The following is a 26,620-nucleotide window of genomic DNA, read 5'->3' as shown; positions in this document are numbered from 1 at the left end:
CCACAAGCGCTTTGATTTTAATTTTGATGTGTGTGTCTCTCACACCCAGATCTGACCAATCACATCGGGCAATGTGCTCTTCAGGTTATGAGCTATGATTCAAATTAACAGCTCGTTTTCAGGCCTCTGTACAGCTTCTCTGTGTGTGTGTGTGTGTGTTTCTATCAGGTGTGTAAGAGCTGGGTGACATCCAAAACATATAGGGCACGTGTTCCCCGAGGACCAGGGTTGGGAAACACTGGACAGAGACATCAGATAGGACATGTCTTCATGGTAACGGTGGTATTTTCCCCATGTTTGCACTCTCTTCCTCGACTGCACAGAAATTCCTTCACACGTCTTTACCTCGTCAACACTAAATATATAAATGAGGAAAAGGAAAAACGGACAGAAACATGCTCTTTAAAAAAAGACGGCATTCACTGCCCACAGAGGCAGCGTGAGCCAGGTGTGGCGGGTACCTGTGGTGGGGCTCTGCCCTGGCTTCTCTCCGCTGGCAGGAGAGGCGACAGCAGCTCGAACAGATTCCAGCGGGACAGGTCATGGCAGCTACCATAGCACAGAGACAAACAGGCGTGGTCAGGAGAAAGAAAAAAATCACCTCCATGTTGACCTGCAGTCCAACATACTTATGGAAGGCTCGGAGCCTCTTCAGTACGGCGACAATTTGTCCTGTTTTCTCCTCGTCAGCAGAAAATGAGTCATCCTGTGAGAGAACAGAGATTGTGACATCTTGTGGCGCCAATGCCTGTTTTCCTCTGACACTAAGTCACCAAGAGAATCCAGTTTCAGTCTTGATAAAAATCTGTCAGACATTTGTGACATATTCTCACACCAGATACGAAGCTCACTCCTTGAAGAGTGACGACAACCCAACAACTTTGCACTAACAGTGTACAGTGGCGCCCTCTACAGAGTAAACTCTGCAATCTGATGCTTATTCCAGTGCTTATTATCAATGTATGATATTATTATTAGTGCTTATTATCAAACTCATTTAACAGTTCTCATACCAACATTTTAAGTACATTAAAGTAAATTTTACATTTTTAAACATTTTTCTAAATTCATCTAATTCATCGGATGTTTTCACTTCCTTTTCTAGGATATTGCACAAAGCAACTCATTTGATTTTGAAAGCATACTTCTTTACGTTTGTTCTAGTTTTAACTTTTGTAAACATAAAAGTTCCTCTCAGTTCATATTGACTCTCTCTGATCAGAAACAATTTCTGGACACAATCTGGATTGATTATTCATTTTACACATTAGTTGAGCCATTATGAAGTCTACTAATTCTTTAAATTTAAGAGAATCATCTGTTAGTAGGTTCATGTTGCACACGTCTGGTATGTATACATGGGATTTGTAATTGTTTTTTTATGTGCTTCCCCATTGTTATCAGACAGACACATGGGGGTCAGTTAAACTCTACAGCTCATCGTGTTGATGCTTGAACAGAGCTTGAGATGTACGATTATTTGGTAATTTGTGTAAAAAGACTCTCTATTCTTTTGATGAGCATGGTGTCCACTCACCCTGAGTGAATCCTGCAGCATTGCTGTCAGTTCGTCCACCCAGCATTGGACCATAGCGTCTCTGGCTGCACGAGCAACCGAGCTCAAAGTCATGTCCTCCTCACACAGTCTGAGGTACGTGCATGCAGCTGCCTCCAGCACGCCAGGGTCAGCATGGACATCCAGAAGCGCCCTCATCTCTGCCAGCAGGCTGGATGCCACCTGGGGAGAGAGACATGATTCAAGCCTGCTCATTTAATGTAAACACCTCCGAAATGATTCTAGAAGGGGGGGCGTTTTCCTTGTTTCATTTAGTCAAGAAACAGGCATTCACACCTGTTCGCTTTCCGCCACTGGGCTTTCAGGGAGGAAGTACTGAGGGATCTTCATCAGTGAGGCGACAATGTCGGAGCTACCTGAGAACTGGAGTCGCACAGACAGCGCAGATGTGAATCCACACAAGTACTGTACATCAACAGATATTTTTATTATTATTATCACAATCATGTGTGACGCTAATACCTTGGACAACAGATTGGGAAGCACCAATATGAGATGTTCAGTGAACTTAGTACAGTCTTCAGCCTGAGCTTTCCTCTCTCTGGCGTTCGTCACCTGGAAAGGGGAAGAGACGCACTGAGTATGTTTCCAAGAAGAGATTTGTGGATCTGCTGTCATACGTCAACTAGATAATTGAACATGACTACTGTCCTTGTCCCCGTACACGGAAGGGGAATCCATTTATTGTCCAAACAATGTGACTCCACCCGACGTAGTTTGTCAGTGAAGGGCTTCTTTGAGTTAATTTATCACATCACAGATAGAATTTAATAAGCTTCTATCTCATCTAATCTAATTCCACTCTTGTTGAAATTCTCTGTTGTTACCACAGACTGTGTTAAAACCTGCTGGCTCCTTCCAGGTTACTGACGGAGCACTGACGTAGGTTTGGGACCAACCTACTGCAAGAGCAGCTAAACTGTCTCAATGAAATGGTACTAAATCCTATTTCTCAAAGTTTAGCACAACATGTTTGCACATTTATTTAACGGCAAGTTCACACCATCACGATTCTACTGACCTGTGAAAGGAACATTTGTTGAACAGACTCTACTGTCCCATTGACACTGACTGTGTGTCCTTCTCTGGTCAGCTGACCAGCTGCTCCTGACATCGCCAAAAGCTACAGTAGGCTTAAGCTGTTGCAGCTCCAAAAATGGAATGGTTTGCTGCTGCACAATTGCTAAGCCTTGTATATCCTTAATATCTTGTTGAGCAGCACTGGGGTCTTTCTGAGTGGAGTTTGCATGCTTCTCTCCAGGTTCTCCGGCTTCCTCTCACCTCCAAAATCATTCTAAGGTCAATAGGTCACTCTAATTTGCCCGTAGGTGTGAATGTGAATGTTAGTCTGTCTTTAATGTGGCCCTGCGACTCTTCCCAGGTGTACCCTGCTGTTCACCCACTGATAGCTCAGATCTGTTCCCGCACAGCCGCGATCCGTAACCGGAGCAAGCAGGAGAAGATGAATGAATGAATGAAGGAAATGGATTGGATTGGATCTAAGACAAATTGTGTCACTGTCATTGTGTGTTCTTGTGTCACTCACAGATGAGAGTCTCTAATCTTATTCCCTGATGAATTAACACTCCACCAACCTTCTTTGCTCCGCTCCTCCCAGCCAGTGTGGGTCCCTCTGAGGCCTGACGCACCGACGCCAGCACAATCTCCACGAGCACCGCTTGTTCTACCTGAGTGAGACCTTCAAACAAACACACAAGAAATAAATATATATACATTTCCTGCCAACTTCACTGCACACACATGCACACACCTGGAGTCTGACCTCGACCCTGTGAGGGCGGCTCCTGCAGCAGTAGAGACGTGAGTGTGGTCCAGTCCTTCAGCAGAGCTCCACCACAGTCCCAGAGACTGTCCACTAGATACACCACATGCTTGTGCAGCTGCAGGTACACAGACGTATTACCACCATGACGACGATGACCAGTAAACATACAACAGGGCAGACTGATTGTGTATCAGAGTATAAAAGCGTATTTCACCCCTGAGTCCTGGTAGAACTGCAGCAGAGCCTTCAGTCTGACAAGTGTTTGCTGTTTGTGAGCCTCTTCCTCATTGGCTCCATCCTGATCACCAGGAGAAGTCCTGAGAAGCCTGAGGGAGGCCAATGAATAATACTGGAACAAGAATTAACTAGTATTTGGCCTTACCTTGAGAAAAGCAGCTCCCCCGCGACGACTGCAAGAGGGCGCTGTGAGGAATAAACAAACGGGAAGAGTTGCTGGTAATCGTCTGGACTGAGCACATCATCCGATGTTCTGAGAGTTGGAGAGAACTGAATGACAATGAAGCATAAACACGACAAACACGGACAGTAGCACCAAACAGGCTGTCGGCTCACTTGGAGATGAGCAGCAGCAGTTTCAAGGTCTGAACTGCGACTTCATGATCCTTATCAAGGGTCATGGAGATGATCCGATCCTGGAACGCAAACAGGAAGTCACACATGAACACACATAAGTTTGGCTTGATATGCCTAAATGTCTATGTTATACTGATGAAATAAAAAAGGCTGCAACATCACAATTGTAAAGTAGAGCACCACTAGTCCTCGAGACCTTTACAACATTAACTTCGTTTGTGATGGCACAGAGGAAAATGTTCTAGTGGGATCTCCACACCGTCCGTCCACTTATGCTGCATTCACATGCAGGGAAATCAGGGAAACAGCAGGCTGCAAACCGGACGTCATTTCAGTGGCCGAGATAAAGTCGGTCAAACACCGACAGGGCCAGCAGAGGTAACCGTTAACCACAACGGCAGACAGCATTACTGTTCAAAGTTAAAATATTTTAACTTGTACCGCCTACCCCCACGGAATTCACTACTAGATGTGAGGTGGTTTCATTTTGTGATGCAACATTTTATAGCCATATATGTATTGCTATGAGAATAACACTAAATAAGACACACAAATTTTTGTTTTAATTTTACACACAATAAACAATATGAAATCGCCATAGAAGCATGTAACATGGGTCCCTTTTTGCTGTAGTGCGGCTCCGTCAGACTGTCTGTTTTTCTGTTCCCACCAGCAGCTTTTCTGCTTATTGCGAGTGAGATTTTATGGCCAGAAATTAGACATTTTAAATAGAAATAAGACATAATTCTTGGTAAGATTTTGATACGATTTTGACTTGTACGTTTTTGCAAGTAAGCTAGTCCCTGGAACAAGAGGATAATGAGGCTGTGAGTATAGAATGTTTTAACACGTCTGCTGAAATTGTACCGAATAAATCTTCTAACACTGACATCTGATGGCTGGTGTTCTGTGCGGTCCATGGATGCAGCTTTGAGGGAACGAGTTACCTTGAAGCGGCTGGTGAACAGGTCTAGTTTAGGCAGGAGTAGAGGATCTCCATATAAGCTCTGAAGGCTTAACACACACTTGAGACGTACATCTGGTATCTGGAGGATGATGCATACGTCAGCACAAAGATACACACACTGTCCATTTTATGAGGTACAAGCCAGCAGATGTAACCTTATATTTATTATCCAGGTTGTAGTGGATGCAGTGGACTTGCTGGGTAAAATAATGCTAGAGGACGTTTCACCACTCATACCAGAAGCTTCAGTAACAGTCAACTGAAGAAGCTGAGCAGTGACAAGTTACCAGAATAATAAACACAATGTAACGTTCCCACGGTGTCTTTGAAAGGCAGAAGGAATGGACGGGACATTGTTCTGGATCATATACACGTGTACCTCATAAAGTGGCTGAAATGTGAATGTCTGTTACCTTGTCGTGCATCATCCAGCCGATGTATTTGAGGTAACTATCATTGAGGAAAGTCGAGCTGTAGAGCTTCATCCACAAACCCAACTCCTCCATACAAATAGAGCGGATTTCTGGCAGCACATCGCTATACGAAACACACACACACACATTGGTGCAATCACACATGAAATAAAGGTGTGAAAGACTGTGTGACTGCAACATGAAGTGATTTCAGAATCTCAGAATTCATTTATGTACATTAAAGGAAACTGTCAGATTTTATTCAACTTGCAAACTGTAGATGAAAGTAACAAATGTTTTAAAATGTTACTCTCTGTTAGAGTACCACCACATCTAGGTTTGGATTAACAGTTCTTTGTTGGTTTTGCTGCTGCATGATGTTTATATAAAAAAACTCAATTAGTTGAAGTTATATTCCACTTCGTAAAAGTAATACGTCACAATCAAAATTATCTGACAAAACTCAGATGACTAAACTGTTTGTCAGCGTTTTCAAGGACTCCTATAAAACCAGGGAAAAACAGACGTGTATATTTACCGATATCTTTTGAGAAAGACGCCTTTGAAGATGACGTCCATCATGCTCTCTATCTCACTCTGCCTCTCCTGCAGCTGGGAGAAAGTCACACGGCTTTTGAGTTAAGATGATTTCTGTAGATAGACTCACAAAGACTCATACCTCTGTGACGTTCTTTCGGATTCTTTGTTTCACAGTCTTCGCCTTCTGCCCCTTCAGCAGCTTCTCACCGTTTTTAACACCACCGCTCAGACTCAGAGCCACGCCCATCAGAGAGCTCAGCAGTTTCACGGCTTTTCAGGAGCACACAGATTTCGTTCATAAGGTATATATCAGTTCAGCAGATGTAATTGGTGGACACATGTTCAGGCTTTAACGATCTTACCTGCGAGTGTGCAGGTGTGTCTGAATGCTCGTACGTAGGAGTTGGACAGCTCAGAGAGCAGAGAGATGAGTGCGTTCATCAGGTAGCTGTCAAAGACGACGCTGTGCTGACACTGAGCCACGAACACCGATATGAAATCACAGAAGTCAGAGTGGAACCAGCGGCCGTAATGTCCCGACAGGACGAGTGGGTAATCTGCGCTGTCCTGCAGGGAAGAAAGGACGATGAAACAAGAGAAAAGAATGTGTCTTGCTGGAACAGTGCAGTTGGACTGACTGTGTCCATGGGCCATGTGACCGTGAGGATCCAAGGGAAAGCCAGAAACTTCTTGTACTGCAGACCAGCGACCTGAAATTCACATCATACAGCTTTGATTCAAAGGGCCCTACTTAGACGTCTAAAGCACAAAGGGCCAGGTGTGTGGTGCATGGGCGTGTCTCAGTCACTTGCTAAGTAGACGGCGTGTTTTTAGACTGTGTGACGGAGAGTTGAAAGGGTTGGACTTACTCTAGGAATTAGTCATGGGTGTATCATTCCATAAGCCTATCAGACTGTCATCTCTCATTCCCTTTAAAAGTGGTGGGCCTGTAGTGAATGGTGGACTGCTAGTTAGATGGCGATGACCATGTGGAAAGTGCAAAAATCTTCACAGCTGCGGAGACAGAGATCCTCATGTGGGTGTCACTAATACAAGACAGATGTTACTAAATACCTGAATATTGTGTGTGCACATTCAGAAACTTTCACCTTTTACAATATAATTTTATTGAAGTGCATACGAAGGCAGCAGAGGCATCCAAACAAATCAGTACACATTGGCGTGATCAACAAATATACCTGTAAATACTCCCAAATTTGTGCACTTTTATAAAACCTTTCACATTGTGATCATCATTTGTAATCTTTTATGTGTGTCTGAGCAGAGTGTGTTGTGCACCCACCTAGAGACACATATTATTATCTTGATTAACAGCCAAATACTGTGCCGTTGACTTTAGGCTAGGTATTTTTCAGTGGCACATTTGCTTTCTGTGTCGTCTCACTATCAACGCGTCGTCATTTTAGACCAGCCCAGAGAGGTGCTACTTCATTTGCTCATTTGACAGGGGGGCGCGCATGGTGTGAAATTGAAAACTGGGCCTGCATCTAAACAATAATAACACTTGGACAAGACTACCTATCCTGCGCCGTGCATTTCAGCCCATCTAAATAGGACCCAAAGTTGAAGTTGAAGTTGAAGGTTTCTCACCTCATTCAGCTCCTCCACCATCTTAGATGTGATGTCGCTATCTTCTCTGTTCTGACACATCTCTGCAGTGACCATGCCTGGATACAGGACAACAGAAGCATCGACCAGATTCTATTTCTTCTGTGTGTGTGTGTGTTGTTTTGGTTTTGGTGTTATGGGTGGCGACTACTTGCCTTTGCACCCCGAGCACTGAATGAAGAAGCTGATGAGATCGAGGAGGGACGTGTCTCTGTCCATCGCGTACGCTTCAATCCAGTCGTCAATCACCACCTTCCCAGACATCAAATCCATGTCGATCAGTAAAAATCAGTGATGACTATTAAATGTCATCTCTCTGTCCTCTTGATTTTACAACTGTGAATCCTTTTTTCATCCAACTAGTCATTAATTATCTCATCAGACTCCAACAGGTACATTCAATCGCATGGAGTAGAAAGGTCAAAGATGTTCAGGTCAACCAACAAGTGTGGATGAGGAGCAAAAATGTACAAGTCAACATGTTGTTCTTAGTCATTTTATCACATCACCTGTGCATTGCAAAGGCCTGCGCCATACCTGCATGGCACCTCTCCCCATGGTGAGCACTTCAAAGAGAGTGACAGCCTCCACATGCTTCCGTTTACTGCGGCGGCCACCTCGCCTAACGCTACGGCGCTTGGGCTTAGTAGTTTTATTCTTGACATTCTCTAAGGCCTTGTGTGCTCTTTTCCTCCTCCTCTGTAAGAAGGAGAGACACAAACAGGACAAACATAATGTCAACATGTCAAATAATCAGCAGTAACAGGAGAACTACTCTTCACCAGTGTGCTGCATACACTGGCCAAATGCATCTCTGAAATAAAGCACCTTGATGGTGAAGATGCAAATACGTATGAGTAGGTTAGACACCCGCCAGTAAGCTTACGCATCCACCGGCTAATTTACTATTAATACACTGAACTTTAGAACAGCTTGCTTCAACTTCATTTACTGGTAAAAAACTAATGACAAACGTTGCTCACTCCAGCTGTTTCTAAAAGCTAGCATTACACTCACTGAGTGAGCAGTTAATGACCCCTGTTCTTCACCATTGCTATGATGCCTTCCTGAAAATTCGTGGCGTTTGTAAGCATCACTTAAGTTTCCTGCCTGGTCACACCAGCTTCCAATGTGCCGGAGCAGGTGCTGATATTCTCTCTATTTAGATGTCAAAATGCCATGACAGCAGGGTTGGACGAACCATGAGGGCAACAGGGCATGTGCCCAGGAGCCCAGGACCTGTGAAGGGCACTTGGTATGATGGAAAATAACAGAGCAGAAACGATTCTTCAAGTAACTTGATTATAAAATATCATTCAGGCAAAACGTTTGGCTGCAGTTTAAAAATCACTGTGTTTTGCGCAAATGACCGGTCGGTGCTATTGCCTCAAAACTGATGCTAATACACAGAAGATGAAGATATTAAATAATTGTATTACTATTTTTATATTTTTATGTGCATTATTATATTAACAGATGTAAAGATGATGGCAACTTTGCGATTACTTTATTTGTATTTCATCATCTTCATCTTCCTCCGCTTATTGCGGTAACAGGTCGCGGTCATGCTGGAACGGATCCCAGCTGTCCACAGGCAGAAGGAGGGGTACAACCTGAACAAGTTGCCAGCTCTATTTGTATTTTATTTTTTAGTATTTTTTAGAGAGGGCCCTTAGAATGATGTTGCCCAGGGGCCCAACAATGTGTTAATCCGGCCCTGCACGCCAACGATTTTGAAGCGTTTTTCAGGCTGAAATCATTGAACATAGTTGTTTTTAAGAGTTCTCATCATGACAGTGTTATCAAAGATGTGTTTGCTGAATGAACACACTGTCTTATTTACAGTTTTTGCCACAGTTGCATTACCACATGACGTCATCAACAACAACACCTACCACACCCTTCCGTGTGTTCTCATTCCCAGACTCCTCCTCTGAATGATTGACAGCTCCAGAGGAATTTGCCTCACCATTACTGAAAAAATAAGCACATACAAGCACTAAAAGAAGGCTCTGTCTGTGTGTGTGTGTGTGTGTGTGTGTGTGTGTGTGTGTGTGTGTGTTTGTTTGCTCATAAGTTCTTACTTCTGCTCTGATGGACCAGGTGCAGCTGAGGGATCTGGTATCATCTCAGCTCGGGTCTTAACTCAGGACTCAGGTGTGTCTCTTGTCTCTGCAGCTGCACTTTTCCCTGACAAAAACAAAGACATTCGCACAGTGTGTGGACCCCCAGTGATGAATATCAGTCCGATAATAACCTCTCTTGTGACAGGGGTTATTAGGGTATTCATCCTTGCATACTCCACAGGTTAGTATTGCATAAGGACTGTTCTTCTCTGTCACTTAGAGAAGAGTCGGCTAACCAGTGCCTCTGCTAGCTGACACACGTTTTGGTTGAACATACAAAACAAATATAAACAGTCTCGTGTGATTACCACCTGGACGAAAACAGACTGGTCGCAATGAAAATTTTCATCCTTACCTTTTTTGTAACGTTCCATGTTTTCTGTGATGTTTATTGATGTATTTTTTTTTAAGTCCGAAAGCTGTCAGCCTAAAAATAATGAAATAAATCAACGAATTTCCCTTTTTCTCTGCGCCCTCGTTCTCACAGTCAAGTTTACAGGACAGCCTAAAAGATTCTGATTGGCCGAAATACCAAAACAGAGTGATGTGATTGGGTTTTAAGGTACGTCGCTCAGATTCCGTCCCGCCCCTATGACAGACTGTCTCATATTGTGCTACCTTCAGGGAACATCGTAGCGAGAAGGGATTTTGGTGCAGACAGTAAATAAATCAAACTGAATGAAATATAAAGTGTGAAAACAAAGAAATAATGTAGATAATTTATCTGATAAACATAATTTAGAATTATTGTTGCATAACGGTAGGAATAAAAATGAAAATAAAAATTCCAAAAGTTAACATTAAGTAATAATTCTCTCCTGTCTGTTCCATGTTGTTGGTCATGATATAGAACACTTAGGTTCCTCCTCAGACACTTCTACTAATTTAAAGTTAGCTTGTGTTTGTATGTCCATGTTCCTCATGAATCAAAATGTGTCATCATCAATTCATCATTGAACAGGAAAGCAAATACATCACCTCTCTTTGCATTGAACTTTATTACTCCACTTCATTAAAAAAAAAACAATTGTCATTACAAGAGTAGTGCAAGGATGATTCAACAAGCAGCTTACATTCATTTCTCAACTCACCATACAGATTAATGTGAACCACGTTCAGAAGAACAATATAAAAACCTGCACAATTTGTACATTAAGTTCTAAAGATCCATCATCACCCAGCTGAGTAAAATTGTTTAGCACCTTTTCATACAGAGAACAGTTCAGGTAGAAGCCGAAAAGTCCCAGGAGACTGAAGTTCCTCCAGACATCACAGAGACGTTCCTCATCAGGATGGTGTGCCTCAGGGTGAGTCAGAACAAGAACTGTGACATAAAGGTAACCGCTTGGTGCAGGTCATCTGTGAGCTCGTCCGGTAGCGACAAAACCACGGACGTTACACTCTGGGTTACCTCTAATATCCTTCAAAGAAAACAACACGTTGTTGCTGCATTAATTATGATGAATTATCTGCTAATTTAACATTTGGGCTTTGACTTACCAGTTGATGTAGCGAGCATCCAGTTGAGGTTCGTGCCTGGAGCCTTCCTCTATCACTAGAGATTGTTTCATCTGTTTGAAGTTGGCCTCAATATCTTTTTTGATGTCAGAGAAGATCTCAATTCCTCTGAAAGAGCTGATGACGTGCTGCAAAAAAAACTGTGTTAAAAAATCAAGCAAAAGCATACATGTACAAGATGAAGGTTGAGTAGCAGTACTGTAAGTTTGAGAGATAAAGTCCTCTTACATATAGAACGGAGAGCTGGTGGGCGATGTATTTATGACTTCCCAGGTGCCTGATATCCTCCTCTAGCTGTTGACTCAGCACCAGGAGCTGGTTCAGTTTGGCAATGTGGGAGAAATAGTCTGCAGGAGGGCCATCCCCATACATTAGTTGCTTTTGCATACAGGATTTGAGAAATTTGACATTTTAAGAAGACATTTAACCATTTTTGGCCAGTTTTATAGGTTAAAATACAAAGATTAAAACTGATACCCCGCAGATTTTTATCCCCTGTCATAGAAAATGCGGTTTGTGTCACAGTTTGTGTCATATTTTTGGAATTCTTATGTATGTATGTATTATTACAAACCAATGACAGAATGAAACATGTTCCTCCCACCACTGTGGTGATGGATCTCTTTCAGCTGGATCACTCACCGTCCATCAGTGGCCGCTCCAGCATATCCACTGGGCTGCCTTGAATGAGGAACACCTCCACACGGGGAAACATGGCAGACAGACCCACCATGTCCAGATAGTCCTGAGGAAATGCATAATCCATCTGTTTTCTCATGCAGCTACAGCAGCAGGCAATTTTCACTTCAAGCCCCTTCAGCAGGGTGTGTGAAAGTTAATAACTTTAAATATTTCAGATTTGTAAAAGGCTGCTAGATGTGATACCTCCAGCTGTGGCATTGGCTTTGGTAGATGTTCAAGGCACTGCAACATCTGGTCGAGTATCTCAGATCCTTTACAAGTACATGGGAAAAAACAAGCGTGCAGAACTGAGCAATTTGAGTCAAATAAAGTCAATGGTATGATCACATGCTCACCTTGAGCCTGGAAGGTGTCAGACTCCTCCGGGCTACAGCCGTGTCCCAGCTGCTCCTGGAACTGTTTTATCAACATCACATTTTAGAAACCTGTCCTCTTTTAGAAACCTATCACATTTAGGCTTGGGACAATTCTTCAAATTAGGAGACAGGAGGCGTGAATAGGACCAGGAAAGTATGAATGGAGACAAAGCACTTCCTCTGAACCAGCTCACAAACTGCATCAGTGGAAAAATGGTCATTGTATTTTTACAAAAAAATAGCTGCAATTATTAGTGTCACAGGGAACATGCAGGACTTTACTTCCTCTAACACAGTGTCATCATTATTTGACTGCACACATTAAATATTGGATCATGGTTCCATGGTTTCTTTGTATTGTATTGTGACCCACATTTATTGGGCTAAAAACACATTCTCTCATAGGACGTTGTAACATGATTATACCCAATGATGCACGTTGATTCAGATCAGCTGATGGTGATGGTACATGACAGCAACATGAGACCTTGATTTGGAAAAAGGGATGTACCTGCTGCATCTGTGCCCTGATCAGGAGGTCCAGCTGTCCACACAGACACAGCATCTCCAGGCCCACCTGCTCTGGACTCAGGTGAACAGGCATGAGAGGTCTCCTCACCTGTAGCTCCACTGACCACACACACACATATACTGTATATATAGAGTACTGTATATATGTATGATGTTTGCAGCATTCACTCTACGTGGTGGAGACTAAGGACTGTAGGAGAGTGGTATGTGATCTGAAACTCCTCAGATTTTTTTTCACAAAACCTGCACATACATAGAGGCAGTTGAAACAGGCTGCAGCTCACCTTTGAACGCTCCATGGTAAACGCAGGGCTGGCAGAGAGGCTCCGAGGCGCATCCCGCCATATTCGACTTGAACCGACTGAGCTCGTCTAGTTCATGAGTCCATAAGCGGCATGAGATGGCACACTGGCCTATTATAGACTGCTGCGGGAGGGATGAGAGAGGTGAGATATCGCCGTTATCGATTCCATCTGTTTGGGGATAGGAAACGATGGTGGTGCGTTCGCGTGTGTGAAGCCAAGCTCTGTAAATATAACAACTCTGCCCGTCGTCGTCTTTTTGCAGGTGATCGGCCAGTGAAATGAAGACTGCACATCTTTCCATCCGGGGATCTTTAAATGTATACAAAGCTTGCAGAAAAGCTATGCCTACGCCCCTGAACCCACCCCGCCCTCCAACAGCCTCTTACAATGATGTCATCGTTAATGCAGCAGGCTCTGACAGTGTCACCTCATGTGCAAGTACAATATTAAGGCGTTTGTAAGAGAAAAATAAATAAAACGTCATCGAAGAATATGTGAAATTCGTTGCATGTTAAAAAATGTTTATATGTTTTCTCTGATTTTGCCCACGTTTGTAAACATTTATAGGATACAAAGATGCAGATTAAAAGCGCGATCATCACAAACCTTCCATATCATCGATATCACAACGCTGAAATGTCAATTCATTGACAACGTTAAGTTTGTTCAGGCTCAAATCATCCTGGTCATCTCCATCTCTCCTCACCGGACATCCATCAGCAACTGGACAGTGTTCTGGATCATCACATGTTCCTGTCCCTGGGAGGTCTTAAAAACTCTACCATCAATGTGGAGCGAATGAGTTACCACATTATCAAGTACTTGTAGTTATTCAACTTAGTTACACGGGTTTGTGCTGCTTGTGCACTGAAATTGCATTTACAGTCCAAAATGCCATTGATGTCCATTAAATTTCTTGATGAATGATTGAACAGCAAAAGCTATTTTTAAATAAGTGAGAACGTGTGTGAAAAGTCGCATATTTCCTTTCATTCCTTCATTCGACAAAAAACCATTCAAACCAATGTAATGATTGGTGGCTGCAAAATGTTCATACTGGATTAATTTCTGCAAGCCAATTTTATCAAATTGAAGGACTTAAACATGAGTTCTTTAATTATAAAATTGAAGGACATTTCTAAATTGACTACATTAACTACATCTATTTGCACTGCTAAAAATGTGTATGTTAGTAACCTGACTCAAGTCTAAGTTAGTATCTCTGCTGTAATGTGGCTTTGAAAAGGGGCGTGACTAGTTTGAAGTGTGTGTGTGTGTATTTCCATTATATATATCAATAAAAATAAAATGACTGATTAGAATAGAAAATATTGGAAATCTTATCACTTTTACTCAAGTAAATAACCTGATTATTTCTGCAGCGCAGTGGAAGAGCCTCAGGGCACAAACCAACTCTGGGCTTGTTTATTAAATAGCAAAAGTCAGACAGAACGTCTCAAATCCTTCAGTTAGGACTCAAAATGCATCTTAATAAAATACAACTGGCTTATAAAGTTTTTCACAGTTTTACAGTATCCAAAGTGAAAGTTGAAAATAAACCAGGGATCTTGACAAAAAGGCAAGAAGACATTTAAATAGTGTGCTAAGGAATATATCTCCTGATACTAAAATAATATCAGTATGGCGTTATAAAAAAAAAAGAGAAAGATAATTTGAAAGAAAAAAAAAACAAAACAAACGCAAATGTACAACAATGTTCATATTTTTGTAAACAACCTTAATTTCAATAGATAATCCTCTGTTTACAAGTGCACCAGGAGGAAAAATAACATTTATATCCTTTTGCATCAAACAACTCCCTTCTCCAAAATATACCACATCATAAACAAGAATAAACATTATGGTCCGGGTCTGCACATTTCGCCCTCTCCTACTGGCAACTATACCAGTGGTTGAAGAGAGACCATACATGCTGGATATTTTTGGCACCACAGTTGTTATTCTCACATCCGTGATGGACACATCCTCCAGTTCTGGGGCAGAGTTAATTTCTTCACTGACGAGTGCCAGGAGGCAGAGTGAGGTTGGCCATGAGCTCGTGAACAGAAGCAAATATTGTACACTCGCCTGGGAGGAAGAAAATACCCAGTGTTAAATATTTTAAGATGGAAGTCCATACAAAAAAAGCTGATAATGCTAAAATGATTCAGTGTTCATACGCAGAGTCTCACCTTGTCGGGCGGGGTGTAGCTCATTGAACCTTTTAAGGATATTGGAGACCATGAGCGCTGCAGCCCCCGAGGAGCTGTGCTGTCTGGGGATGTCAGCCTGCTGGGTGAGGCCTGTGGCCATGTCGTACACAATTGGCACAATAATGCTCACGGGTTCCTGTGGCACCGGGATCCGCTGGGTCAGCTGCAGCTGTGAGACCAAGCAGAACAAACATACAGGGTCACAATAGTCAAAGGGTTTCACACACAGGTACTTGAGCTGATCAATGACTTACAAAGAAGAGCATCTTGGATTTGAGCACAACAGCAATGGTTCCAGGGGGAGCGATGGGGGGAGCGCTGGGTGGGATAGTGAGACAGAACTGGACGTTCCACTTCAGCTGTGCTGCTTGGTCTGGGAACTACAGGAAGAGACAGGAAAGATAGAGGTGATTGCATCTGTGTTCCTTCTTGCATGTCACTCATAGACAGTCCTAGACAATCAAGCAAGAGACATTTTTATCTGCCAAATGAACAACAGGTTCCTACTCATCTGTTAATCCTTTTAACAAAGAATTTTTAAAAATTCTCACCAATTCAAGCTTCATGATGCGCACACAGTCCCGAAGGATGTTTGTGGGTGCCCCCAGAAGCTTTGTGAAGGCATTCAAAGTGTTGTATTTAAAGGGGGGGCCAGCGACCTGGAAAGAGGACAATGAACATGCATCTTAAGAATAATATGCGTTTTCCTCTCTGCTACCTAAATAGGAATTATTAATTCTCTTGAAAATAAGAACTTATAATCCTGTTTTAAATGTTATCAGCTGGAAAAGGTTTTCCAGATTCTTTTAAGTAAGTTTGGAAAAATTTGCAACTTAAGCATGCTGTCTATTCTTACCCGTGTCTCAAAGAATTTCTCCAGAACCTGAAGCTCCTCCTGGGACCACGGACCTGTGTTTTCTGGAGTGACTTTGAGCTGCAGCGTCTGGTAGTTCTTTGGGTTGAGAGCAACGCGGCACTTGAGCACCTCCGTCTTAAACATGATCACCCCAGGTTCATTGGAGTTCACGATAGATAACTGGACATGAGCCGAGAGAGCAACAGAACATACGATATTAAAACCAAAGCAACTTTTTCCCTCTCCAATGATGATGATTTCTGCAGTGCTCACGTTGGCTTCCTGTTGAATGATTCTCTGAAGGTGCCGTCTCATTATAACTGAACCCAGGAAGCGCTCCAGTGGTGAGCAAAGGTAGCTTCCTGCCAGCCCTGGCACCAGGCAGGGAGTGGGTGAGGGGAGCAGAAGCACATGCAGGGCATTGTGGGTGAGGATGGTCGGAATGGAGGCAGCCCAGGGGCGTTGAGGTAGCTTGCGGGGTGGAGGCATACTGGTAGGCATGACTTGTGAACCTAAATTTAAAAAAACAATTGAAAAAGGTCCCCTTTATATATATAGAAATATGTACCGTAGATATTTGAAGCAGTCCTGAGAGACATATACTTACTGGTTCCAGCTCGTGGAGAATTTGGGTCAGGAATAGGAGAGTGTAGTGAGGGGTTACCAGGGGACATACCATGGATCCTTGCCCCAGGAGAAGGCCCTGAGACCTGGGGTGAGGCTGGCCACTGGCCCCTGTGACTGGGAGACACTATGGCGTACGGGGAGCTGGGGTCCAGAGCACCTGAGGTAACACATACACGCACGCACACACGCATCAGACCGAAACTCAGAATGAACAATGAACAAGATTCAGAAAAATACACCACTGTGTGCCCACTCCTTAAAGGTCATTTGCCATTGTCTTGCTCATGTGTGGAGAGACTCAGTTCAGCCCTGTCCAGCCGACACCCAGCACACCACAGTTACCACCAGGGCCAAACTGCTGGCCACCCTGTTTCTTACCGTGGGGACTGGCAAAGCTGGTCTGACCCATGGCTATGCCCAGAGAGGATGGAGACGGGGTAGGGCCAAAGGGAGAGGGTGCCCTCAGAGCTCCACTAGGGGAGCCAGAGGCATGGATATTCCCTGCGCACGCACACACACACACATACGCACACACATCTCATCAGACTGAGTTTGACAAGTTCGTTCATTCATTCATACACACACTCTCATGTACACACATGCTAAAGCTGGGCGGAGGGGCTGTAGTCGCTGGCTGGTGGGCTGAGATGGAGGAGAATGGAAGGAGGAGCACGACTAAATTCATGCTTTGTTCCCTTTTATTATGTGGCATGGGCATGCTGCATGGAAAATGTGACTGATTTTATGTTTTTTTAAAAAAAAAAGGGCACACATGGCTGCTCTTCCTCTTTCTTTCGCCGACAAACATAAAACAGATCAACAGGCAAATCCACAACATCAGCATGACACTGAAAAACAATGTGGCAGCTCAATAGACACAAACAGGACTGAGGAATGTTCACTCACACTGATTTGGACAAACTGCCACTCTTCCTATTACCTGGTGACTGTGTTGGCATCATGGATGGCGACGGGGTTACGTTGGCATGGTAATTTGGTGGGGGTGATGTTAGTGGAGGGTATACACCTCCTGGACCCCCCCTCATCGTCTGTGGCTGCAGCTGAGGTTGCAACTGGTTCATCAGACTGTCCATCACATCCATGCCCACCGGTGATGGCGGATTATCATCCTCATTGACAGAACGCCTGCGAGCATCCTGATTGCTGTCTACAAACATGTTTAGGAATGTCTAGAACAAGGAGAGAGATTTTTTCCTAAATGAAATCAGTTGGAACACAAAGCTCTCAGGCCATGTCCACAAGTACCAAAAGGTCTTCCTCAGCATCATGTCAAGAATATTTGCATCAAAATGGATCCATTGTAAATAACACACTGTAGTTCATATTCCAGGCCTACAGGTGGCGTTTCAAATTTACCAAAAATTGAGAAGCGACGGTGGAGCAGCACTTCTGTCGAGCAAATAGAACTGTCCAAAATGTGATTTTGGACCGAAAAAAGAGCAGAAAATGATGTAGAGATCTGCTCTCTTCGAGTCACTGTCGCTTGAAGCAAAGACAGAAAACACAGAATAACTGCCCTTGGAGCAGCACGTCTGTCAAATACAACCGAAAAAAGGTAGCGAAAAATTATGGCGATCTCGGAGTTACTGCATTAACAAGATCTGCTCACTTTCAGTTGCTATTGAAGTAACAAAGAAAAACACTGAGGACTGGGGAAAAAAGAAAACACGGCAGCGACATTCATTGCGGAGCTACGCAGATTGACGGATGATCAGTCAAAACTATGCAAAATGTGTGCGTTGACACAAAAAAGCGTCTCTGTGTGGACATGGCCTAAATCTATACTTATTTGCAGTTGTGCTCAGACTGAATAAATGAAACAGCAACACCACTGATTGGACTCTCTGGTTCACCTTGAGGCCTGGGGCGGGGTGAAAGCCCTCGACAATCTTGGTATTGTCAAAGAGGCTGTATGCTCCATCTCTGATGGCCACGACACCACGGCTGCGGCAGTAGATATCAATGCAGTACATGTTTCGAAAGGCCAGGCGGATGTGTGTAGGTGACTGTGGTAGGATGGAGAAGCACTGGTAGGCAGTGTTGGTACGCTGGGTCAGGCCCAGCATGGGCACTGTTGGTAGCTTGTTGATTGCATTCAGAGGGGCCTGCGTATCAAAAAGCACCTGAAGAAACAGGGAGGACATATTGGTCAGGAAGTCACACAGCAATCCAACAGGACCATCATCATTCATTGGATGCATAAGCCTTTGCATCTGTTTATTTATTAAGCAAGTTCTTGTGTACCTGCAGCAGCTGCATCACATTTGGGTTCTTGTTGAACATCTCCTGCAGCTGGTGGAGGATGATGTTGTGGCAGTTGGAGCAGCCCGAGTTTGGTCCCACTGTTCCAAGTGCAAGGTGGAAACGCTGGCTGTTGGAGTTCCACTGGATGGTGACAGAGCTGCCCTTGGTGGAGCCGTAGCACAGAACTAGCTTACGAAAGTTATACAGCCGCACCTCTGAGAACACGCTCAGATAAGATGGCATCTCTGGAGGAAGAAGTCCACACGTGCAGCTTTGTTAGATGGTTATTTTACCTTTCCCAACACACACAGCAACACAAACTGTTACATCCAAGGGAAATGAGACATCAGCTTCAGTTTGCTTGTACCTGGCAGTGCACGAGAGAAGTTGAGGACACACTGATAGAGCTGACTGATGGCGTTCCAGTCGTTCAGGAACATCTCAACCACTTTACGCCCACCCACCGGCTCCGACAAAGGGTTTTCATAGATCAGGTACACATGCCGCGTGGAGGCTGTTAGACAAGACATTTATTTCATCGATGACAAATAACGACAACAGCTGATGAAATTGCTCGATATCTTGTTATGTCGTTGGATGGTCGTGTGTCGTACCTTGCTCCTTGCTACTTGTGCTGTTCAACGGACAGTTGGCCAGCACCAGCTCTGCCAGCCACGTTCGGTTGTTTCTGCCCTGCAGCCTGAGGGTGCAGTCCAGTAGAGAACGCTCTAAAGCTCTTCTGGTCTCCTCCCCTACACCTTTACATGGAGGAATCCTACAAGCAACAATGATAGATACAGTACAGCCATAATGTGGTTTAATTATTTTTTTCAGGGTTTCAGACTTGAAATTGTGTCTCATGTATGTGGATGAGTTATTACTTAATCAGTCGTATGGCATGACTGCTGCCGTCTCCTTCCACTTGGACACCCTGGTTAGGAATCTCCATGTTGGACAGCTATGAAAATATGACAAAAGTTACAGACAAGACATAGCAACATGGCGTAAATAAACTATCATAGGGACTTACCTCTGTTCGGAGGCCAATGAAAGGCATGTTGGTGTCACACATGGCCACGAAATGAGCCAGCTCCTTGTTGAAGGCACACATTTCCCCAGACCGCTTAGGCCTCTTTGGCTCAGAGTCTGTCTGCTCTCCTGACATCTACAGACAAACAGAAACACATTTGTGAACACACATAAATGAAGTATCCATTATGTTGATGGACAGATTCTCCAGAGGAAATAGAACAGTACTTTCACTGCAAAGATCCTGACCAAACTATGCGTCCAGCTTATCCACAAACGATGAATTACAGCACACACCCTTTCTCTTGGACCCCGGTCGGGTGCCTCTTGCTGTTGTTGTGTCCTGCACAAGGTGTTCTAGGTTGGGCTTAAAATGTTGAAGGAGCTGTGCGCAGATGGGCCCATCCTCTCCGTCCAACTGAGAAACGGACAGGAACGAGTACTTGTACTGCAACGCTGTGGGATTTGTAGGCACTTCAAGCATTTCCACCACCTGAATAGAATAGGTTGACACATATAAATGACACTGATGAAGCATAATACGGTCACAGTGGTTTTACAGAGTTTTTCTGGTTTGTACTATCAAACAACTCACTATGTAGTACTGTGGAAGACGTGTGAGCTTGATGAAGAGCTTGTGCTTCGACAATTTGCCAACTGGGTGGGAAGCTGAGTTGGAAAGGTGAAGGACGTCAGTACACACAGTGGGAAGGTGCTTGACAGACTGTCGACAGCGCTGTTCCCCCAACCAAAACCTGCAAACAGAGAAACGCACAATTTCAGCACAATGAGCTCGTAATTGGCCATCGTTACTGCTACACTCTGTTAATTCATCTCACAATTAAAGACAATAAAACCATTAAAGCATTCTCTCAGATGCTTTTATGATAGCGACTGCCACTTCTCAGTCTTGACTAGGGGTGTTAATTACCAGTTTCATGGCGAAATGATACTGTATCGATATCTTGGACAACAAACTGATATTTGCCAATATCACAAGTACTAAGTTCCATGATATGACTTCAATTTGATATAAACCTGCATCAACATAGAACAATATTACAAACAAATGTAACATAATCCCATTTCACCAAAAGAAAAAATACAAAAGCATCTTCATGTGTTTAATTGTTGAAATGTTTCGGACAATTAAACGACAATTCAAATGGTACACTTGACAGTTATCAATAAATTGTTTCCATCCTACGAAAATTTAAAAAATTTTCTGTAAAAAAACACACATTTACATTGTGGTGAACTATATTTTTTCTATTCAAGAAGCAATGTCAAGAAAGTTGAAATCATGATTAATCATTGTTGTGGTTCACATGTCAACCAGCAGCAGGTTCTACGTAGATGCTAAAGTTAGCATGCTGACATTAGCTCACGGGTCCTTATGAAGCTGCCTGGCAGGTTTGTCATGTTACCTGAGTATTTTATCTCATTGTCACAGACGTTACCAGACAGCAGAATGAATCTTTGTTTACTGCTAGCATTGTATGATACTTCAGAACGAGGCGGAGCTTGGCGGAAACTCCAATGCCAGCACGACAAGACATTTCTAAATAAAGTATACTGTAGATACTGTATATCAATGGTTAGAGTTCATGCTGTCTTTGATTGTTTTACGTCCTAGCTATGGATGAAACAACTACTGTGCAATACTTTGGCGTCTGTTGTATTATTACTATATATTTAATGTGCATACCTACTTAAAAAAGTCACTTACTTCAATCGTTGAATCCATGACACAATACGCTTCATATCATCGTTGATGGTTTTCTCAATGTCCTCCAGCATTGGGTGATCTACAGTAAGTACATACACATCAGTTTCAGTGTCATTATTATTATAACGAATCTCTCAATTGGGATGACCACCAGAACAGACATTTCTACAACCAACCATGTCTACTTACCTAATCCATACAGCATTGGCTGGAAAATACCAGAATGCAGGTCTACAAAAATATGTAGGCACTCTGAACGACCACATGGCTCAAGAATTGGAATAACAAGTGTGGGCAATGCAGTCTCAATGAATGCTGAAAACAAACAAACAACGCAATATCATCCAAAGCCTTCGTAGTGGACTGAAGAAGAGTGAGCTTCTATTTACATGCAGATTGTGATATTGTATCTTTTCACAGTGTGTATTAAACTGAATACTTCAAGAATTACACACAATTGTCACTGGGATTGTTGGTCTTTAGAATGGCTTTCAACTCCTGTAACTTCTGATGAGATCGGGCATGAACGCTGTCGATCAAAAGTTTCTCCACTGACAAATGGTCAATCTATGAGGAAGCAGATAAAAAGTTGATTATATACACACATACCGTATATGCTACTTGATCCAACCTACTTCTGTCACATACCTTCATAGCTCTCTCCATTAATTTGGAATCGCATGCGGGTAAAGGAGGTTCGTGAGATATTTGAAGTGGCTTTGAGACATCTGACTCATCAATCTTGATTGTGACTTTATGCACAGATGCTGTGCCCGTTTTCCTACCCAACACCTGTTGACTGGAGAAATTAAAAGAAGGGATCTGAAACTGTCACTGTACTCAGTGTGTTTCTACAGGCATGTAAATGTACACATTCATGTGTGTAAACGTCATTCAGAGTCTTACTTCCACACAGAGAGTGTGAGGTATTTTGCAGGCACGTATCGTTCCTCTTGCACCAGATCTCCCCACCGCTCTCTGATCAGCATCAAAGTCTGAGAGTGGAGCACTTCCAACTGCAGTGACAGACAGAACGAGTCTGGAAACAACGGTGTTAAAGAAGAAAGTCCAGGTGATAAGGCACAGTATCATGCATATACTTACATTAGCATTCCACACACACACACACACACAAATAAACACTCTCTCACACACACACTTCTACACTGCTGGTAAAAGGGGCATTTGTGCCCAACACAGACTGCTCTTTGACTTGATCGGCTACACTGCTGTGTGTTGGTGGAAGAAAGGCAGAACAGAGACGCGCTGATTAGCATTGTGATTAGCACAAATGCGCTCACCTCGCACTCTTGATTAAGGCGTTTCATGTTAGCTCGAATGTTGTTGCCACCCCCTTGTTACCACTGACTACAGGATGAAACGCATAGTAAGAAAACACACTCAGACGCACTGGCCAAATTTATATTCAAGTGAGATTTCAAATTATACAGACGTTTAAAAAGAAAAAAACTCTGATTAATTAATATGTCTATTACCACAAGATACTGAATAATACATGTCTTAACTTTACATTTGACAGGTATCTTTCAGGATGGTGCTGCCTTTTCCGACTGACTAACAAAAGGTAAATGTGTTGGGTAGTTAACAAGAAGGAACCTAATAGGATCCAGATCTGCAGCTGTGTTTCTCATTGGAATGCTACACCCATCTGATTGACCAGTCAATACTCTATATATGCTCTGGCACACACTACGGCCCTACTGCAGTTCACAGCAGCCTGGGACCAAAGCCAAGTGGTTGCAGGCGCCACACACAAAATGCCTGGGAATGTGCGTGGATGAACAACAAGGAAAAGGATACGCAAGCAGTTGTACATGTCCTGTAGGGGGTTTCTCATCCGCACAGAGACGTGCCTGGACCAGTTCATGAATGAAGTTCACCCTGCAAACTGTGGACCAAGGCTCTGCCCATCTGTTGGTGAGGGAAAAAACAAAGAATTATTTCTTGGGAATAGGCTGACAACTTCCAAAAGAAGTTGTGACAGAATGACAGCCTGACTGACACCAGCAATTTCAATTTAAATGGGTAATCATGGTGTGCAGCAGAGCTGGACGTTACCTCCAGTTTCTTTATCCTCCACAAGAATCTCCAGCTTCAGCAGCCTCCAGGGAATATCTGGGTCATCTCCCATCACTGTCAAAGTAGCCTCAAACTCTCCTTCCACGCGAAACTTCACACGACCATTGGCTACACGAACATGCAAAGAAAAACTTCTCATCACCAACACAAATGAAGACAGAGAGACAAAGTTGTATGGGGGGAGAAGCACTTAAACATAACATAGTGAATTTACTTACCGACTGTGAGGTTGGCTAACTGAGGGGGTAAGTCTGTGGTGACAAGTCGGTGCCGGAGAATCTGATTAAGCTGGCTCAGGGTGGTTTGCTTCTCAACTTTAGTGATGGGATCTGGAGGAATGATTTTATCCTACACAAGTAAACAAAGGAAATATTTTAATGCACATGGCAGACATTTGAAAGTTCAACCACAAATTTGATCGATCGACATCATCCATCATGACTGAATGTGGGCTTACTCGTATGCAGGTGGGCAGGCGTGGATATGAGCCTGTTGTGAGCACATCGATGGCAAAGGGAATGGCAAAGCTGGGTAAACGTGCATGCACCAGGGCATCTCTGGCAAGTGATGCCAGCCTATCAGCTGTATCCACAAACAAGATGGTCTGCTGATCCAAGAAGCTGGAAATCATCTGTTTCCGTGGAAACCACAGAACAAAGGTTAGAAGCAGGACATTTCCTGTACATTATTATAAAATCCTCATATAGTCACATCATTACGGGTCTTGGACATTGTCGTTCCTGGCATTTTCACCTGGTATACAATGGTAGTGTTGAGTGGAGGTTAGACTTTATACCTGGTCTTATTAACTTCACTATTCACAGCTGCCATATTTCCTTGAAATGCTGGGCTAGAGTGTGTGTACAGTTTAATAGAAAGAGGAGCTTTAGTTCACATTTGCTTTTGATATGATATAAACTCCACAGTGACAAGTATCGTAATGCAGGTGTTGCTCATCTTCTATGATGTCACAATCCCCTTATCTAAGCTGATAATGCCCAAGAATACTCTAGAGAACAAAAAAACAAAACAAAAACAGACACATACCGCACACTTCTCAACTTTCCCCGCATTACTTGCCCATTTCACCAGGGCTAAGAGACGTACAAATAGCTGTCTGGTGCGACTAGCAAACTGGACGATCTCAATTTTTCTGAAAAGTAAACATGAATAAAAGTTTGTATTAATTAGTTAAGTTATTAAGCATAATATGCAATATGAGCCTTGACAGGTGAAAGAATAAATAAATCAAGAATTACATTTAAGGAGACTTACCTCTCCATATCTGTCTTTCTCGGAAGCCTAGAAGGAGAACAGACAAGTATTTACTTCAATATTTGCATAAACATTTGAGAGAGAAGCTTATCAAGTGATGGAGTGTAAATACATCAGGAAGAGTGAGAGAAGTCTGCCTGTAGACAGTTGAATATGTGGTATATTTCTAATTGGTTGATATTTGATTACATATGAGTTGAAATAATACAGCAAGTATGAAATCAACAATCAACGATAATCAACCTTAGACCCCATGGAACCCCTTAATCTGCACTAAACTGCACCTTTAATTCCTACAAGCCATTTAAAGTGTTTAACTCCAACTGTTCCTTGCTGTCACCGGTACGCCCCCTCCTCATGCAGGATCAATGGATGTGCTTTATTCCGATCACACGTTAAATTCATGCTTTCCTCAGTTGTTAATATGAAACTGTATGCCCTGACAACTCGATTAGTAGCTTCGTTGAGGCTATCTTAAGTTTCTTCCAGAGCCTGTAAGAGTTGCATCCTCGAAGTGTAACACTGCTAGTACATTAGCGCATCGGTTAGCTCCGAGGCCTAGTACACCACAACGTTACTTACAGCTCCGCCAGCAGGGTAATTTCATGGTAGGTTCTCTGCAGAAGAAAGTCGATGAGCAGGCTCAGTCGAATACCATGTGTGGCCGGGGCCCCGGGTGGCGGTGGCTGGGGCCCGGAGACTACCGGACCTCCGAGAGGGACGAGCTGCCCCATCGGACCCAATCTGCACTGGAGCCATTTTACAATGACGATACAGACTAGTTAGCTCGTACGACAATGCTCACCCAGCGCTACAACGGAAAGGTATTGGTACTGTAGTGCCTATTTGCGACTAAAAGGATATCCTCCCAGTCTCACTACATGTCTTTATCCACGCGAGTTTCTCAGCATGGACTTGGGCTCCTCGTTTGACAGAAAACTCAACAATTACACCAAGGCTGACAACGATGAGGACTCAATGCCGCTCAGCCGCCATCTTTGCTTGTCGGGGAAGATTAGCGTCGGCCCGGCGGGAGAGAAAACACTAACAGGAGCCTTTAGGAATGGGAGTCACTACGGTTCCGAGGCGAGGAAAAAAAACAATCCAGAAGGCCCTAGTAGGCTGTGTTAGATGAACCAAGGCAGTGGCTGTCATGGAGATGGTTACATTTGTTGTTGGATTAGTTTGTAGGCAACTGGACTGACTTACTGATTGCTTGAAGATTTTTGCCACTCATGCGAGAAGCTTATTCAGTTCTTAACTGAATAGTGGGGAGTCCTGCGAGTAGTTTTACCACTGCTTCTACTACTTTAGTATTAGCAGCAGAACTCCCCACTCACTGTTCAGAACTATAGAATCTCCTCAGCTGAGTTGACGACGAACTAATCCAACAAGATACTAGGACCTGGAATACTGAGCCTTCAAAGATGTGGTTAAATTGAGTTTGTTAGAGATTATGGAGTGGAAAGCACAATTGGGCTGG

The 26,620-nt window shown here is 43.4% G+C and overlaps 2 protein-coding genes across 2 annotated transcripts; both read right to left on the bottom strand.

Moving 5' to 3' along the window:
- Window positions 1–461: 461 nt before the first annotated feature.
- LOC144739628 (cohesin subunit SA-2-like) lies at window positions 462–13,083 on the bottom strand (the record flags this gene model as incomplete). The annotated part of the gene is made up of 27 exons (XM_078622555.1): window positions 13,023–13,083; window positions 12,719–12,789; window positions 12,187–12,247; window positions 12,035–12,102; window positions 11,792–11,894; window positions 11,378–11,496; window positions 11,132–11,277; window positions 9,401–9,479; window positions 8,043–8,204; window positions 7,661–7,757; window positions 7,488–7,564; window positions 6,515–6,586; window positions 6,239–6,443; window positions 6,016–6,146; window positions 5,875–5,948; window positions 5,337–5,460; window positions 4,904–5,002; window positions 3,936–4,015; window positions 3,745–3,852; window positions 3,577–3,688; window positions 3,360–3,477; window positions 3,172–3,275; window positions 2,039–2,131; window positions 1,853–1,939; window positions 1,538–1,738; window positions 630–706; window positions 462–549 (listed from the first exon to the last, which is right to left on the bottom strand). Coding segments are annotated over exons 1-27 (2,817 nt in total), but the record flags the coding sequence as incomplete, so codon positions are not given.
- Window positions 13,084–15,057: 1,974 nt separating this feature from the next.
- LOC144739630 (mediator of RNA polymerase II transcription subunit 14-like) lies at window positions 15,058–25,896 on the bottom strand. The gene is given in 32 exon segments (XM_078622556.1): window positions 15,058–15,131; window positions 15,236–15,425; window positions 15,511–15,636; window positions 15,808–15,915; window positions 16,113–16,292; window positions 16,386–16,624; window positions 16,720–16,896; window positions 17,118–17,240; window positions 17,680–17,929; window positions 18,614–18,883; window positions 19,005–19,249; window positions 19,372–19,518; window positions 19,619–19,779; window positions 19,886–19,962; window positions 20,035–20,169; window positions 20,329–20,526; window positions 20,629–20,788; window positions 21,763–21,841; window positions 21,952–22,077; window positions 22,218–22,329; window positions 22,411–22,561; window positions 22,669–22,801; window positions 23,584–23,611; window positions 23,613–23,663; window positions 23,665–23,694; window positions 23,837–23,970; window positions 24,081–24,210; window positions 24,320–24,493; window positions 24,910–25,015; window positions 25,138–25,164; window positions 25,720–25,868; window positions 25,870–25,896. Coding segments are annotated over 32 exon segments (4,317 nt in total).
- Window positions 25,897–26,620: the final 724 nt, after the last annotated feature.

The sequence above is a fragment of the Lampetra planeri genome, unplaced genomic scaffold, assembly GCF_965212315.1.
Source record: "Lampetra planeri unplaced genomic scaffold, kcLamPlan1.2.h2 scaffold_1613, whole genome shotgun sequence".
Taxonomy (NCBI): domain Eukaryota; kingdom Metazoa; phylum Chordata; class Hyperoartia; order Petromyzontiformes; family Petromyzontidae; genus Lampetra; species Lampetra planeri.
Note: the sequence above shows the minus strand (reverse complement) of the source record. Positions and strands in the feature narration are given on the sequence as shown.